The 17,027-nt window shown below is 39.7% G+C and overlaps 1 protein-coding gene across 3 annotated transcripts in view; it reads right to left on the bottom strand.

The window, feature by feature from the left end:
• Nucleotides 1–17,027, bottom strand: part of CASK (calcium/calmodulin dependent serine protein kinase) — a 205,989-nt gene that overhangs the window by 55,755 nt on the left and 133,207 nt on the right. For all 3 annotated transcript variants that reach the window (XM_084843897.1, XM_084843899.1, XM_084843898.1), the window contains exons 11-13: nucleotides 14,395–14,516; nucleotides 7,543–7,620; nucleotides 5,195–5,275 (exon numbers count right to left, since the gene is read on the bottom strand). In XM_084843897.1, the coding sequence (XP_084700023.1) occupies nucleotides 5,195–5,275; nucleotides 7,543–7,620; nucleotides 14,395–14,516 (281 nt within the window). The remainder of the gene's footprint in view (nucleotides 1–5,194; nucleotides 5,276–7,542; nucleotides 7,621–14,394; nucleotides 14,517–17,027) is intronic.

The following is a 17,027-nucleotide window of genomic DNA, read 5'->3' as shown; positions in this document are numbered from 1 at the left end:
TTATTGATAGAATTGTATGAAATCTGCAGGGATAGTTGCCCCTTTGGAGAGGCGCAAGCATCACAAGTTTCAGATGAGCAGGTGCAGGGAGCTTTGTGCAATAGCAGCCTATGCAGCAGCAGTGGGAAACCTGAGGCCCACAGGTCTAATGCAGCCCGCAGCAGTTCCTCATCCAGCTCATGGAGGCTTGGACTCCCTCCATGGGCTCTGCCCACTCCCCTCCTCAAGCCCCTCCCCCTCCCTAAGCCTGTTCCCCTGGCCTGGAGGATAGCTGGGGCTTGAGGAGGAGGTCCACAGGGGAATCCCCTTGTTATCCCCAATCCCAGCTCAGAGAATAACAAGTGGATTCCCCTTACTTAGTGTGCCACTAAGTGCTTGGCCTGCCTTGCAAAATCCCCAAGGGGGAAGGGGCAGGTGAAGCTGGTCCCCACTAAAGCAGCGTCTGGACAAGCTCCCACCAGCACTTCAGTTAGGGACATTGGCTGTGTCTGTTCACTGCCCCCATGGGGACAACATGCACCATATGAAGCCAGGGACTCCCCTGGCACTAGGAAGATAAGCCACTCTTCCCTGCACCAGCTGAATCTCTTCAGACAGCGTGCAGCACCTTCATGGGGATGATGTGTACCATGCGAAGTTAGAGACATAGCTGGTGCTGGGAAGAGTGCCGGCCAAGTCTCTTTCTCTGTGCTGACAGAAGTACAGAACTCTCAGCATGGAGAGGTATTAGGCCTTCATCACCAAAAATCCTGATAGACCCAAGTATAAAAGTTGGACCACACTGCTATTCACTTATGTTTCAGTAAGAATATAACAATATAAGAAGAGCCCAGCTAGATCAGACCAAAGGCCTATCTAGTCCACCATTCTGTTCCCATAGTGACCAACCAGATGTCTATCAGAAGCCCACAAGCAGGACATGAGCTCAATACCAACCTACTGTTCATATCATGGAACAACTGGTATTAAAAAGCATATTGCCTCTGATACTGGAGGCAATATATAGCCATCATGACTAATAGCCATTGATAACCTTACCTTCTATGGATTTGTCTTATCACCTTTTAAAGCCACCCAAGTTAGTGGCCATCATATGGTGTGGTAGCAAATCCCATAGTTTAACTGATGCAAACCAGGTTGACACACTCATCCAGAATCAAATCTTGGATGGCTGCTGTTTTCCTATTCATTGACCTGGTATTAAGCAGCAACATTTTAAACCTAATGACCTACCAACATGATAAGCATGAGGATAGGAGCACAACAGTGTCCCTGGAGCAAAGGTCTGAAGTCTCACTGAAGGTCAAAAACTCTTCCAATTGTCCAAATTTGTGTCATAAAAGTACCACAAAAGCCATGCAAGAGAAGGAGTAAGAAGCTGAACAAAAACTGCCTCCAAAAGGACCCTTACACTGTTACCATGGGCGCTCTCTGGTCTTGACAGATAACAGATCAAAAGGTGGGCAGACCCTTGCCCAACATACTCAGGGCAAAACATCCCCAGAAGTGAGCAAGTTCATATTCAGGTTTAGAGCTCCAGATTTACCAAATTATGTCAGCCCCATTTTCTTCTAAATCACTGTCCTTTTTTATTCTTCCTATTAATGGCTTAGAAATTATGACCCTTCCAATTGTGAGCTATCAGTCCCTAAATGTTTCCATGTTATATGTGTCTATGGGTCTGTCTTAGTTTGTGCCTCTTCAGAAATATTTATAGCCAAGATTGTGAGCTTAGTGTAATTAATTTTAAATCATATAATTTTCTATATTAATCTAAAAGAGTTTGTATTGTATCTAATGTTTTAACTCTTGTGTCAGTAAGACTGTCATAAGCAAAATGACCTTTTTAAAAATTCGTATTCTAATTGCTAGAGATTGTATAGATAGGGTAAATAAAAGACAAGACAAAGGGCAACCTTGTTCAATTCCCCCCATTTAGGATTACAGTTAACACTTCAACTGCCCTCTGCAGATCATTTGATAGAGCTGTGGCCTAGTCAGCCTTAATTTCAAACTTTTCCTACTTCAGAAGGAAGGCAGGACAAACTTTATGTTTCTGCAATCCATTTTCAATTATTCCAGTTGAAACACTGACTACAGGCTACAGAACAGATTCTAAGAATGTACTTGGTAACTGATGATGGGGGCTGAAACTTTTGTAATCACCTAGAGTTTGCAAAATATTAATGCAGCTAAACAGCAAAATGTGAAAAGTCTCTAATTTGGATGCAAAAACTGAAGAGACTAATTTGTATGCACACTGTAGATTTGCTGTTGGACATCCAGGATCGGTCTAGACGGTACAAGAAACGTCAGTCTTGTCCTGTATCCAGGACAACCTTCTTTCTGGATGAATAAAGTTCAGGAATAAAATTATAAAAGACTGAAATGTATAGGCTTGTCTCTTTATCAAGGATGCAAGTCACGTGTGCAAAAAAGCATTAGGAAGAAAATCTTACCCCCTCTCCTACTACCAGCACTCTTCTCCAGCACTCTGTGTGGCCTTAGATTTGGCTTGGAAGGATACTTACTATATATTTAAGATGGGAAAACGTTATATTCCCAATAGCCTCTTGTATCCTAAGGCTGAACACTGAAATTCTAACCACCTTATCAAGATTATTGTAGTTATTTTATTCTTAAACACTTCACATACTGTTAGAATGTATAATAACTTTAAAACAGTAGCATTCAATTTCTCATATTTGAAAGAAGTGCTAGTGCTTAAAACTCTTTAAAATCAGGGTATCATTATCCTGTAAAAAGATCAGTCTAAAGTATTTATAGCTAATTATCACAAGGTCACTCCCATAATTGGGAGGTGGTGTTTACACTTGATCATAAGATAAAAGTAAACACCACTTCCCAATTTCAGTTGGCTTATGTATTTTCAGTGTTTAAAGATGCAGTAGTAACAATCAGACAGGACTGCCAAATTAAATATATCAATTTTAGAAAATATAATCTTATTTTCATTCATAAAATGAATTACACTAGTATATTTGTAATATGCGATAGACAGTTCCCAATACCATATCTTTTTGTGACATTCTAGTATGACTGAGAGAACCCAGGGCAGGACTATGCAGATAAGAGCAGGCTCTGTTGTTAATGGCTCCAATTAGTTCTATTGCACAAAGTAAACAAGATTAAATTAGTGATACTATATTAGGAAGTGGCAAAACTTGTATCCCTCTAAGAAACTGGGGCCAATAGAGGCAGATTTAGCTGCACCTCTGTGATGTCCTTCAGTACAAACCTTTACCTTACCTCAGATGAATGACTGGCTGTCATTCACTATTATTAGGGGGGAAAAGGCTGCATCTGGGTACACCATTTCCCCATGTCAGGTGGGGATAAAATCTGCCCCTGGCATTGAGGGGGGAAGGGGATCTACAGAGTGCCACCCCATGTGGTTGTAATCTGGCTATGTAGATCACACAAATACATTGGCTTGGATCCTAAGATGAGTTAACATAAGGAAGTTCTTGGGAGATGACGTTCACTTCCGTGAGCCCCTGGCAAAGGAAGTGAGGCGGGTGGCTACTAGTAGGAGGGCCTTTTCTGCTGTGGCACCCCGGCTGTGGAATGAGCTCCCTAGTGAGGTTCACCTGGTACCTACATTGTATTCCTTCTGGCGCCAGGTGAAGACCCTTTTATTGTCCCAGGCATTTTAGCCTTCTAGACTTTTAGCTTTGCTGTTTTAAAATCTGTATTTTAAATCTCTGCATTGCTGCTAGGTTTTATTCTTGTTTTATTCTGGTTGTATTGTTATATTGTGGTTTTAATGTTTTTATATTGTTTTACTGTGTGCTTTTTGGTTTTAATGTTTGTGAACCGCCCAGAGAGTTTCGGCTATTGGGCAGCAGAGCAATGAAATGAATGAATGAATGAATGAATGAATAAATGAATGAATGAATAAATAAACTTCTCACCCTAATAGGCACTTGTGCCCCCCCCCCCTTTCTGGGAGGCAAGGGCCCTCTTGAACAATGTGGGAGGGGTGCTGGGAGGAAAACCTACCCAAACCTGGACAATCAGGGAGAGCAGTCTTAGTGATGGTGCCCCGTTTGTGAAATCCCTTTTGCACACAAGCTGACCTAGTGCCAACATTGTTATTTTTTCAGCTCTATCCAAAGGTGTTTTATTCTCCAAGACTCTTTAATGTATTTTTCCCCTTTTAACATGCTGTTTTTTATATTTTATTTAAGTCTTACCTTGTTTTTGTAAACAGTGGAAGAGTGGTATATAAATCTTTTAAATAAATAATAAATAAAAAACTTCATAACTTGCATTAGGATCCAAGCCATTTTCTCTCTTTCTTCCCTTCCACAAGGCCCTTGCAATACATGGGCCTTTTTTCTATATTACTCATCTTAATGAGATATAATCTTACATCCCACTGAAATATTAGCTGCCTTGAGTTCAGTTTGGTGCAGAAAAACAGAATAGGAATTATTTCAATAAATAAATTTAAATACTAATTTGCTATTTACCACCACAAGTGTTAATTTGACATGACTGATGGTTGATATTTCTGTAATATTAGATTCCTTTCACTCAATTTGCTTTTTTAATCCTTTAACCTGATGTACAGTGCAATCCTACAGCGCATGTCTAAGAAGTGCCACTGAGTTCAATGAAATTTACTCCCAAGTAGGTGTGTATAATACTGCAGCTTTAGGCCCACAAAAAAATTGTGCCTGGACAGCTCTCACCGTGACTACAAGCAGACATACACTGTAGGCAAGTATTAGCCATTGTCATATAAGAGTTTACTAAATCAAATGATAAAACCTCTGTGTAGTTAGCTACATTTTTGTTTAAATGCTTATGGACTTCAGAGAGTAGGCCAGTTTGCACCACCAAACAAGCCACTGTGGCTTAAATAAGCCACAGTGGCTTCTTTAAATCAATGGGCATACACTGGCATGTTCCAGACACCATTAGCCTACTTACCATTAGCTTAATTTTCCCCTCAGACAAGCTATGCAGCCTGGGTTCAGATGACATAACAAGCTGCGCCTGGGTGGGTAATTAGGCTAATGGTGCCTGGCATGTGCCACCGATTTAAGCACGCCACCGTAGCTTCCGGTGGCTTGTTTTGATCATGCAAACTGGGGCAATACTTTCTCCCCTGAAGCTGACATTTCTATGTGGAATGTTAAGAAGTGCCATTGCCACAGTTGCTTACCATGAAATGAGGTTGTGTTAAAATACGTTTAAGTTCTTTTGCATCACTGTTTTCTGGGTAACATGAAATTTCTTCCAATACCTGTGAACCAGAACAGCACATATACCAATAAACCAAAGTTTAAATACATTCATTTTTTTCTGATCAGTCATGAACTGTATAACATGAATGCTAACTCTACAATAGCAAGTTTGAAAGAAGTGAATCACTTGGTTACAATATTACATTAGACAGAGGAAATAATGGGTGTTAAATTAAATCTCCCACTTCAAGCTAAGCACATTTTAATTAATGAATTCCAAAGCAAAATGCCAGTTATGAACAGCCTTTTGTTTATTTGTGACATTTATATCTCACCTGTCCTCTCCAACGAGCTTGGAGCAGCATACCTGAAGTTCCCAGATAGTCTCAGATCCAGGTACATCAGGGTCCCTAGCCTTTCGGGGTTGGTGGGCACATTTGCAATTTTGACAGAGTGTCATGGGCCCTTTCAGAAATGGTTGCCATGGGTGGGCTTGGCCATTCACAATCTGGCTACCATGATGGGTGCAGCCAGTCACAAAACACCAATTTCCCAGAAGGCAAACTGGTGAGACTAAAAGAAAAATAACTTGCTCAAGAACCTAAGTACAAGGCATAGGTGAGGTCTGAGCTCCAAAACACAAAACCACTCTTTTGAACCCAGTTTTTTTCTCCAACAACCCATTTCACAGAAGGCAAACTGATAAGGCTCCGAGATAAGTAATTTGGCTAAGAAATTGCATATAAGGTAGAGGTTGTGTCTGATCCCAAATCCCCAATAGCGTATTTGCCCCCACAGAGCACAACAAAATGCCTATGGAAGGTAACCAGGTGATGCTCAGAGAATCATGAACACACACACACACACACACACACGACAAAGAGATTCCAGCCCGTAGTTATCTGACACAGTAAGAAAAAAAAATATTTTAAACTCTAGAGAAGAAGTTAGAGAAAGAGAAAATGAAAAACATTCTCATTGGCCAGCCAGTGGTAAAAACAAGAGTAGATGAAAAGAGATAATTAAACAGAAGAGAGAGGCTTTATGGGAACAAAGAATCTTGAGAACCTACGTTTTGTTTATAGCTGAGTAGAGGAACACTGTAGAAAAAGGAGGCTGAAGAAGGAACTGAAATTAGAGTTGAACGCAGACAGCTGGGTTTGCATTTAGAAAATCACCACCAGAAAGGAGATGGCAGAAATTCAATACAGACTAACATGGTAAGAAAAGACAAAGGTCACATAAGATGGAAAAAGAAAAGAAAAACACTTGTCTTCCTCTTGGAAGGTATGAGAATAGTAACTAGAGGTAGAACAGGAGAATAAAGGGTTATGCATGCTGCAAGTTGCTACTCTTTGGTGTTGCCAGCTGGCACAGCTTCTGATTACTGTAAATGGTTCTGAGGGGAACACCCAAGTACAGAATTGGCCCAAGCCCCCTTCACACCTCACAGGATGGCAGGCTGAATCAATATCCAAGTGGGGCAATAGCAGACTCTCATATAAAAAGGGAAAGAGCCGATGATAGAAGGAGCAGCATTTGATAGGGCAACCTTTAGGTCCCTCTGCTGGGGTAACCTGCATCTATGGTGCAACTCTGAATAGGTTAATGTCTCCCATGCCCTGAAATAAATAGCAACCCTGAAAAGTGTCTACTGCATAGACAAAATTCTTGATGTATCTAAAATATGTAATGTCTTATTGCAGTAATCTACAACCTTTTCAGAACTGGAACCTGCCTTTAACCTCAACTTGCAACATAACACTTCATGTTTTTTCTAACTCTATGCATCTTTCGCCTTCTTTCTCTCTCCCTGTTTTTCTTCTTCACTTAAAACATATGCCTAAACAAAAAATGATATGGTGGAGGCACTGTTCAATTGAAGATGAATGCTTTAATAATCACAAACAAGTACATTCTGAAAGATTATTTAGGATTGTGAATATAGAGTGTACTTTACTATGTACAATTTGCTCTGATAAGTATAACAGCATTGACTTTCTAATGACTGATTGTTTGGAGCAATTTGAGTCAAATATATTTTATACTATTAGTGCCTGGGTTTTCGTGTGTGTGTGTGTGTGTGTGTTGTAGCTAAAAATAAAAGAAGCAACAAATTTCTACCACACTGGGAAAGAATTATTTAAAAAGGAGCTGGATCCATCACAAATTCAGTTGTCCACAGTTTTCATACAAAGTCTTTTAGAATAACACTGTGATGGACACAAGAATGTTGTGTGACATGCTGTTCACTCAAATGGAATACTATAATATACTGATTTAAAATACAGAACACTGTATTTAAAACAGGTTTTAAAATACTTACCTCTTTGGCTCTCTGTACAGCATCACTTGGTGGATTCCTGATTTGTGGTGAAGATTTTGTATTAATTTTGTCATAAAGCTAAAAGGAAAAACACATACACTGTAACTACATTAAAAAAATATTTATCAGTCTGACTTTTTAAAAACATCTCTGAAACACTTCAACAACAAACACCAACATACACTATGCCACAAAAATGGGTGCTATAGAAAATGTATCCACTCAAATTGTCTCTAGCATTAAACTACTTCTTGCTCTCCTCCATGGAATGAAACAAATGCCAAAATTAAACAATTCCAAGTCACATAAAGGAGTACAATTTGTCCCAAATTTTCTCCAGGTTCTATGCAATTGACTCCCAAAATGCAGATCTATGTGTGGATTCAATTAAATTGCCTATGTCCTTTCATACAATCTCAGTGGCATAAATTTCTGATAGGTTTATAAATCTGTAAATTAAGGATAGCTTACTTACTTATATATCTTCTGGGCCAAAAAGATTTTTCTTCTTTTGGGGCCTGTACATTTTGGGGCCTTTCTTTTGGGGCCTAGTGGGGCCTGTAAATTTAGCAGCAGAAATGGCTCCTTGCAAATGCACAGAAAATGCCACCATGAATGAAGGAATTCTGGAACGTGTAGTTCTTAAGAGACCATGGGAGTGTTTGCACAACGCAATAGCCCACCATGAGTTATTTAGCCATGGGTTATTTAATCCAGGGTAAGGCTGGGGAGCATGTGGCCACCATTTTGGATATGCAACCCACAGTTGGGGGTCTGTTTTAGGTTTATGCCATGGTCTGTTCTAGGTTTATATGACGGTTGTTTAACCCTCACATAACCGATGCTCACTGGGTTCATGCAACATGACAACCCCCAAGCAAGGGTTGCATATGCAAAGTGGGGCCCGTGGGTGCTGTGGCTTGTCGTGAGTTAAATAACCCTCATTGATGAGCCGCAACATGTTGTGTGAACCTGGTCCATATTGCATTGCAAGGCACATTACTTTCTGACTAGCTTTGCACATAATGGCTAACCATGGGCTAAGCAACCCATAGTTAGCCATGGATGGGCCAGTGCGAGTGAGTGCACTGCCTCCTACACGCTCACCACTTCCATTTTCTTTCCATGAAACAACTCAGGAATGGTGCAACCCTGGCTTGTTTTGTGATTCAGAAAGAAAATGGAAGTGGTGAACGCGTGGGAGGCAACATGCATGTTTGCTCTGGTGTCACAATGGCTAAATATAGGTTGTTTAACCCATAGTTTACCAATATGTGTTAACTGGGTCTCTGATCTCAAACAAGAAACCCTAGAGTTTCAATTAAAAAAATATTGTTCCATATACAGTCCTAGAGAGTGGCTGTGTCATAAAAAACATGGATTTCAGAATGTGTTAACTTTTAAGTTATAATTTTAAAAAGCCCACAGTTTGGTTCCCCAGCCCTGCAGTATAATAAAAGAACAACAGCATAAATAACTTATATGTTTATTAAAGTAGGATTAATGCTGCAGCTCTTGTTTTCCCAAACAACCTCACAGTTTCCCAACTGCCTAAAACCTTAATTCCTTCCTCACCTGCTCCCCCTTCTCCTTCCTCCCCTTCTATTCTGTCTCCCTGGTAACCAGCCATACTCGCATTGTACCTCCTTCCACCTGCAGGAGTGTTCTGGGCATGCCCAGGAGCAGCCCTTCTGAAGTCCCATAGGATACTGCATTTTCAATAAAAACTGCAATCATGTTATGGTACTACTAGGGCCTAGCAGATATTAGACTTTCCCCTTGACCTGACACAATAAATGCATTCCCAAAAGATACAGTACAAACAGAGAAATTAGCCCAAAAGTTTAACTCTGCAAAGTCTATGAGAAAGTAAACAGACAATATCTGTCAAAGTGCTGGAGGTCACTTGTCAAACTTCAAACTCCTATCCGTTACCACTGATGTATAAGTGAACATAGATTTCTATTGTTTGTATGCAAAATATTGAAGGCACAGAAGATTGGATGATGAAGACTGGAAAACTACAACTATGCCTTCTTGGCATGAATGTTAAATAAATGTTTTGAAAATAGCCCAAGGCAAATCTAGCCCATAGGGAATAAATAGTTTCCAGAATGGTATTTCAAGGGGGAGGAAGTAAAAAAAACAACTATGAGAAAACCAACAGCTGGGAAAACTTCATAGTGAGGCTAACCTAAGGTCTCTCTTAAATACACAAATGCAGAATTGGCATTCTACTTGAAGACAGATTTATATTCCACAATAAGCTAGATGTCTAACGTGTTTATACAAAATTATATCTTAGTTATATCTAAACTATCTAAGAGGAATCTTGCCCACAAGAATCTTTGTCCATCCAACTTTCTCCTAGGGCTCAAATCCTCACAGAGAAGCCCATTTATGAGAGTGGGCTACGTTTAGAGAAAAATCATGGTTTCTCTGCAACAAAGCCAGGAACAAAAGGATCCCAAAACACAGATTGGTGTTTTGGTTTTTAAAAAAATTAGGATTGATAAAGAATAAGGGCACATTAACATCTGCTATGTGGAGCTATTAATGCTGGCAGTGTTCCTTGCAGGTGGCTTCTGTTCTACTTAAGTTTCATTCCTAGGGAGGCATTCAACAAGTTTCTTCTATTTTGTAGAAAATGTTATACATAGACTGCTGGTTCTTAGGACCAAGTGTGAGGAAAGGGTTCAGCTTGCCATGTAAAATGGAGTTCTTGAACTGGTGAAGTTCTTGAACTGGTGAGCCTATATAAGAGTAAACCTCCTAATGTGACATTTTAAATTGCAGACTATAGGAGCTTGCTTACTAGCATGGCAAATGTGCAAAGAGCAGCACAGGAACCTATGAATACAGGGAAACACTCAGTCTCCAATTATTTATTAAAATAATTTTATACTGCCCTTCATCTTATAATATAAGGGTGGTATACAAAATGAAATTAAAAAATCCTAATATGATATAAAGTAAAACAATTAAACATCAAGCATTTGTGGAAGTTCTCTTTATTGCAAATTACAAATTCAGCAGAAAAGTGGGAGCATGAAATCTGCTTGCACATCTGCTGGCTCCTTCATGGTATATTATGAAAAGTTTTCTCACAGAAGTACTATACAAACATATAGAGGACTTCTCAAACATAGTTTCAGTGTCATTAATAACATGAAAAAATTCCTGTAAAGAAATAGAGAAGCATGATATATACTGGAACTACAGGAAATTAGGAGAACCAATCCACTTAAAATCTCTCACTAAAAAGGTTAACCACAACACACGAATTCTGAACTTGAGACAAGAGCCAGGTTTGTCTTTAAATCCATACGCATTTAAGAAATCTCAAAAAGATGGAAAAGGAAGGGGCAGGTGGATGGGAGCTTCCTCTATTAAATTTTTTTTTTTAAATCCCTGTACCTATTCATATGCATAATCTGGCAAATTGACTTGCAATGTTCTTAAGAATCATTCTGGTGGTAAACTCCTCCAGAACTTCATCATACTTTTGAAATGCAAGACTGAAAGCTAAATTAATGATATTTATACAAGGCTGCAACCCAAAACATGCTTAGGAGAAAGTAAATCCCATGAAAACCTGTGAGACTTTCTTCCAAATAAACACTACTTGATTATATTGACTTGTTATATGACGATATTGTTTATTGCGGTGCTAATTTTTTTATTTTGTCATTACTTGTAAGCTGCCTTGGAAGGATTTGTATCCTGAAAGGCAGGATATAAATAATTGTAATTAATAAGAACTAAAAGAAGGGAATCCTTTCTAAACCACGTTACAATTTTTAGCCATTGACTTCAAGAACTCACACAGAGATTTCATACAGAGCCGTTTTTTAAAATAATTTTTGCAGAAACAAACTTAAGTAGAGTTCTTAATATTTTCTATATAAAGCATATTGATAAGTGTTTATTGAGAAGATCGTAGATATTCAAAACTGAAAATACATAGAAAGTTCACAAAATAGTTTAATGTAAACTGATATGCAGATTTGCTATGTGATTGCTCCGGATGTTCTTAGGATTTTTTTTACTAACAGAATTACAACGTAACAACATCACTTACCTTAAAAAGTGCATATGTGAAATAAAGCAGCACAAACTTTGTAGGAATACTTCTGACTACAGTTGTAGAACGTGGGACAGATAGACAAAGCTGGCATTGCCGAATGGCCTCAGACATACAAAAGCTGATATTGTTTTAACACTAAGCAGAAATTTAACTTCTAAATCGAACGTCGTTTGTATTCTGAATCGCCCACAGAGGTTGTCCCCTGAGAGATGACAAAACTGCTCGATTCCACAAGAGAGATTTCATTTGTATCCATCAATGCAGGCAGCAGCGTAATGACAATTTCTAGGGAGTTGAGGATTTTGTTGCTGCTGCTGCTGCTGTTGTTTCTTAGAAGCAGCACTTGTGTAGTGTGGAACTGGGCCAAGTATAACTTTCTTAAAGAAAAATAAAACGAAAATTCTTTATGTGAGGGTTACATGAAAAATCTAATCCGTTTATGCTGTTATTTCCATTGCCAATTGATACAGCCTCTAAGGGACATACTATAAATTAAAATAAAAGCACTGATTCTCAGCATGATTACTTCCATGAAAGTCCCACTGAAGTAAATGATGTGGTTCAGATGGCAGCCCATTGTGTGTTTATTTACCCTTGAGAGGCTGCAGCGCGTGCCAACCACCATTATGAATGTGCAGCCTCTGGCTGGCGGTTGCTGTGGCTTGTCATGTTGTCTGAACCTGGATGGGGATGGTTATTTGAAGGTTAAAGAACCCTCACATAACCCACTGTCTGTTCTAGGGTTATGAGGGTTGTTTAACCTTCTCTAGATATGTTCAGATGACACAACAAGCCAGGCAGGGGTTGTGTAACATATGCCTATAATATTAATGTACGTGTTTTCATTGTTAAATTTAATCCAGGTAAGATAGGGTTAATAGTATACCGGAGAGTGAGTGAAAGGTGGGAGGGGCTTGTATGTGTGTGAGGATTCTGAGTTTATATAAGGAATTAACTGACAGTTAGAAGTCAGATAGAGTTTAGGGACCAAAGAAGCAACGTTTAGGCAGTGGGTTTTGTGTGTGGGATTTTAGGAGTATAGAGTAGGTAGGGAAGTTAGAAACAAGCATTGATTAATAATAATAACTTATAACCTTTCATAGGGCCGCTGTGGCTTAGTGGTTAAGACGCTGAACTGCAGACCAGAAGGTCGGCAGGACAGCAGTTCGAGACCCGAGTGCTGCGTGACGGAGTGAGCTCCCGTCTTCAGTCCCAGCTCCTGCCAACCTAGCAGTTCGAAAGCAAGAAATTGCAAGTAGATAAATAGGTACCGCTTCGGCGGGAAAGGAAACAGCGTTCCGTGCACCTCGGTGTACAGTCATGCCGGCCACATGACCACAGAAGCATCTTCGGACAGCGCTGGCTCTTCGGCTTAGAAATGGAGATGAGCACCATACCCTAGAGTCGGACACGACTGGCTGGGGACACCTTTTTTTATAACCTTTCATGTTTGAAATAAATCTTGATTTGTTTTTAAAAATTCAAATTCCCATGTGTTGTTTGATTCTATGCTACCTTTATTATTTCTTTTTTCTGGTTATTTCTCCTGTAGTGGGTTGAGAGAACCAATTGAGCATATTCAGTTTCTCTGGAATCCAGAAAGAGTAGAATGGCTGAAGCGTGTGGAACAGTGGGTGCAGCTGTCCCAGAGTGAAAGCAGGTGTTTCCTGAGGGGTTTGTTTCTTAAAATTAACCCCTCAGGTGGTTTGTTTTGAGGTGGAGACTGGGGAAAAGGTTGAACCAAGGCAAGAACACCACAAGTTGCATATTCAAAATGGTGGTCAGCACGTGCTGCAGCCCCTCGAGGGTTAATTAACCCAAGATGGGCTGTTGTGTCATCTGAACTGGCCCACTGATAGAGAGGCAGCACTTGTATAGATGTTTAGGCATAAGTCTAAAATAGGAACAGACACTGTGATGCATGGTTTGATAACTTCAAGATTGCACTACTCTAATATACTCTATATGGGGTTGCCTATTAAACGTATTTGAAAACTTGAATTGGTCCAAAACTGGCTAAGTTTTAACTGGAATCAGTGAAAGATGTTTCCCAGTCCAAGACTGTCTTCCTAGAAGAACCTGCCTCCTAGTAAGACAGGAAGAATAGCAACCTGGTGCCTGGACCACTGGATGGTGACAAGTAGGGAGAACACCAGCCCTCAAGGAGTTACACCAGCTTCCAGCTAATGTATATGTCCAATTCAAAGTGCTGGTTTTTAACATCATTATTTATAGAACCTCCTAAAATGTACTAGGAAATGTACATAGTTTTGAACTTTAAATCTTAAGGTGGTTTGAAGGAGGTTACTTAAAGGATTGTCTCCTCCTTCAGTATATCCTAGATAGACTGTATATCCTAGATATACTGAAGAGACTGTGCTCAGAGTGCACCCACATCCTGAAGTGAGGATGGCTATAAAAAATGGGGCCCTTCCTGGTAGTTGCCTTCCTCATTGTGGAAAAAGGGTTGCCATACTCGCTCTCTGTTGCTTTTAGTAAGTTGGTGAAGAGAATATTGTTTAGACAGGCATTTGCTGCTGAAGATGTTGGTAGGAACTGACCTTTAGTGAATCTGAGTTTTAACTGATTTGATGACTTTTATACTGCAATAAACAAACATCTACCTTGGATATGTACAGTCATTATCAACTTTAAATTTCTTTGACTACAGCAAACACCTTATTTTAAAATTGTCCACAGCCAAGGAATTTTTGTCTCTCTGAATACTGTAATAACCAAATATTTTTGCATAGGAAAATACTTACATCTAGTAGCGTATGAAGATGCTGATCTTGGAAAACACTATGTAGGAAATCTAAGTCTTTTTCACTGCAATCTGTAAGTGCATGGATTTCCTCTAGGCTGTCCAGCACCTGCGAGACTGCTCCTATAGCCAAGCATATAAAAAAACACCCCCTTAGAGAAAAGACTGAAGGTAACCTGGAACAAGAATATTTTACTTTATGTACTGTGAATAAAGTAAGAACACTAAAAAGATGCAGGTTTCGCTGAGGAATTAAATGTTATCTGAACATTGTTTAGAAACATAATATACATATTTTCATGTCTTTACATCCTATAATTTAAGAATACTTTAACACAAAATAATTTTAATACAATGAGGCAAAGGTGTTCCACCATCACCTTATGACACATGTGTGTCAGCATAAAGCACCTAAATTTGGTTGTATTGTAAACTGAATATTCTCTGATGTCATTAATGTGATCAAACAGATAGAGTATTGGTTTTGAGAGATTAAGGGTGCAATCATATGCACGTTTAGACAGAAAAAAATGTCCTACAACTCCCAGCATTCCCCAGGCAGCATACTGGCTAGGGAATACTGGGAGTTGTAGGACTTCTTTCTGTCTAAACATGCATAGGATTGCACCTTTAGTCTCAAATCTAAGTGGAGCCAAGAACTCACTGTGGCCTTGCACAAGTTACTTTCTCAGTCTCAGTCTGACATCTATAAAATGTGTGTATTAATGACTACCACACCTTTAAGGGATTGTTGGGGATGAGAGAGCTGAGGATTATAAAACACTCTGCAGATAACATGCTATATGTGTTATTCTTATTCAACAGTAGTTTGGTCTTTGTTAATTATTTTTAGCTTGTGGTTTCTCCTAGAGCTAATTTTCAAAATATTTAATTCCATTTTTTCCCCAATATTACTTTTACCCCCCCCCCCCCCCGGCTGAATCTAAAAGAAGTTCCAAAAGAAGTGTTAGACTTGTGTTTTCTGTGCAGTCACCCAACCATCACAAAATGCAAATCTCTTTTCAAATGGAGAGGTGTTTCAGAAGCAGTTTGTGAATAGAATCCGGGTCCAAGGGGGAAAAAGTCAACTGCCCAGGAATGACCTAAAGTATAGCACCAATCACCTAAATTAGCTCTCTGGCTCCTAGCCACTATCTTTTGTCTTTCTGAAAAAACATTTAGTCAATGAAGTTAGGCCAGAAAGCAGTTATGAGTGCCATATACTAAAGCAGTGACATCCACATGAGTAAGTTAGTTCAACTTATAGCAACACAGACCAGTCTTCCAGCAGAAAATTCCAGGAAAGTAGCAATTTGAATTCTGAAATCCCTGTTCTAGGGCCAGGAATTAGAAACATACAGAATGCATACAGCTGGAGACAATACAACTTCAAATTGTGATCAATACAGAATTGATACTTCAGGACACTTCAAAGATACAGAAGCAGAAGGTCCTGAGACTTTGAACAGAGTAGAGTATCTTTAGTTGTTGTCACATCTTTTGGTTCTGAAGCTTTGCATTACTCTGAGGAGGATTCAGATTCAGATGGATAACAGGTCACTACCCTTCGGGGGGATCCCTTGGCACCCTCTTCTATACTGTCCTGGTCTGAGAATGTAGCTCTTTCATCACTGGACTCTGAGGATGACTCATCTGCACCTTCCCCTATCCCTCAGCCTCACAGGACCATGAGACTGCAGAAACAGACATCAGCCCTTTAAGAACTGCAGTCAGTATACAGCAGGGGTGGAGCTACTGAAAGATTAGGTTCTGCCAGCCTTCTTCAGGTGTCCAGTTGACTGCAATCCTTTGCTGGGACAACAGCTCCTTATGGGAGAATACTCCAGACAGCACTTCATGCGGTATGCTATCCATGGTCCTGATGTAGCTCCTGCCTTGCTTGACAAGGTCCAGAACAGAAGTGAGAGCCATGTTAGAGTCTGCTTCCCCTTGGCCTCACACCTAGTCAGTACAGGTGTCTTGAAAATTGTACTAATATCTAAAGCGAACTCTAGTGTGCTAAGCAATCGGGGTCAGGGACATTTCTCTCATAACAGAAGGGAAACAGAATGAAGACTGGAAAGGAAAGTTCTATTCATTCCCAAGTCAATCTGAAGTAAATGAGGGCAAGCTCGCCCATCTCTAGTTGTTGCCAATGGGATTAGACAACAGTGGTATATATGGACTTACAGTCTGATTCATCGGAAGGCAGCTTCATATGTTTACATACCTAAACCATGGTTTGGAGATCAGGCTGTGCTGTGGGCACATTTTCTCTCCTCTTTCCTATCCATGGTTTGTGATAACCAGAGTTTGCAATGACATGTGAATCAGGCAAAACCATGCTTTTCTGTGTCCACTCCCTAGTTATGGTCTTTTTGCCTCACGAAATCTCAAAGCCAAAGCAAGAGTATCTTGTGGAAATGCTATACAACCTCTACATCTGGACTGACATTAGTGGTCAGGGTTGAGTTGGCGTTTGAGAAAGGGAGGTGTTAATATCAATATTTAGAGGGATTACTTTGTTGATGGGTTTACACATATTTCCCCAACCCTCTGGGTTAAGACAGGATAGAAAAACAAACAATTAAAGCATACACTATGATCACAAAATATGTGTTTTGTAGTCATCAG

This window comes from Heloderma suspectum, chromosome 3, assembly GCF_057233095.1.
Source record: "Heloderma suspectum isolate Gila_16-S chromosome 3, 16-S_ref, whole genome shotgun sequence".
Classification (NCBI taxonomy): Eukaryota; Metazoa; Chordata; class Lepidosauria; order Squamata; family Helodermatidae; genus Heloderma; species Heloderma suspectum.
Note: the sequence above shows the minus strand (reverse complement) of the source record. Positions and strands in the feature narration are given on the sequence as shown.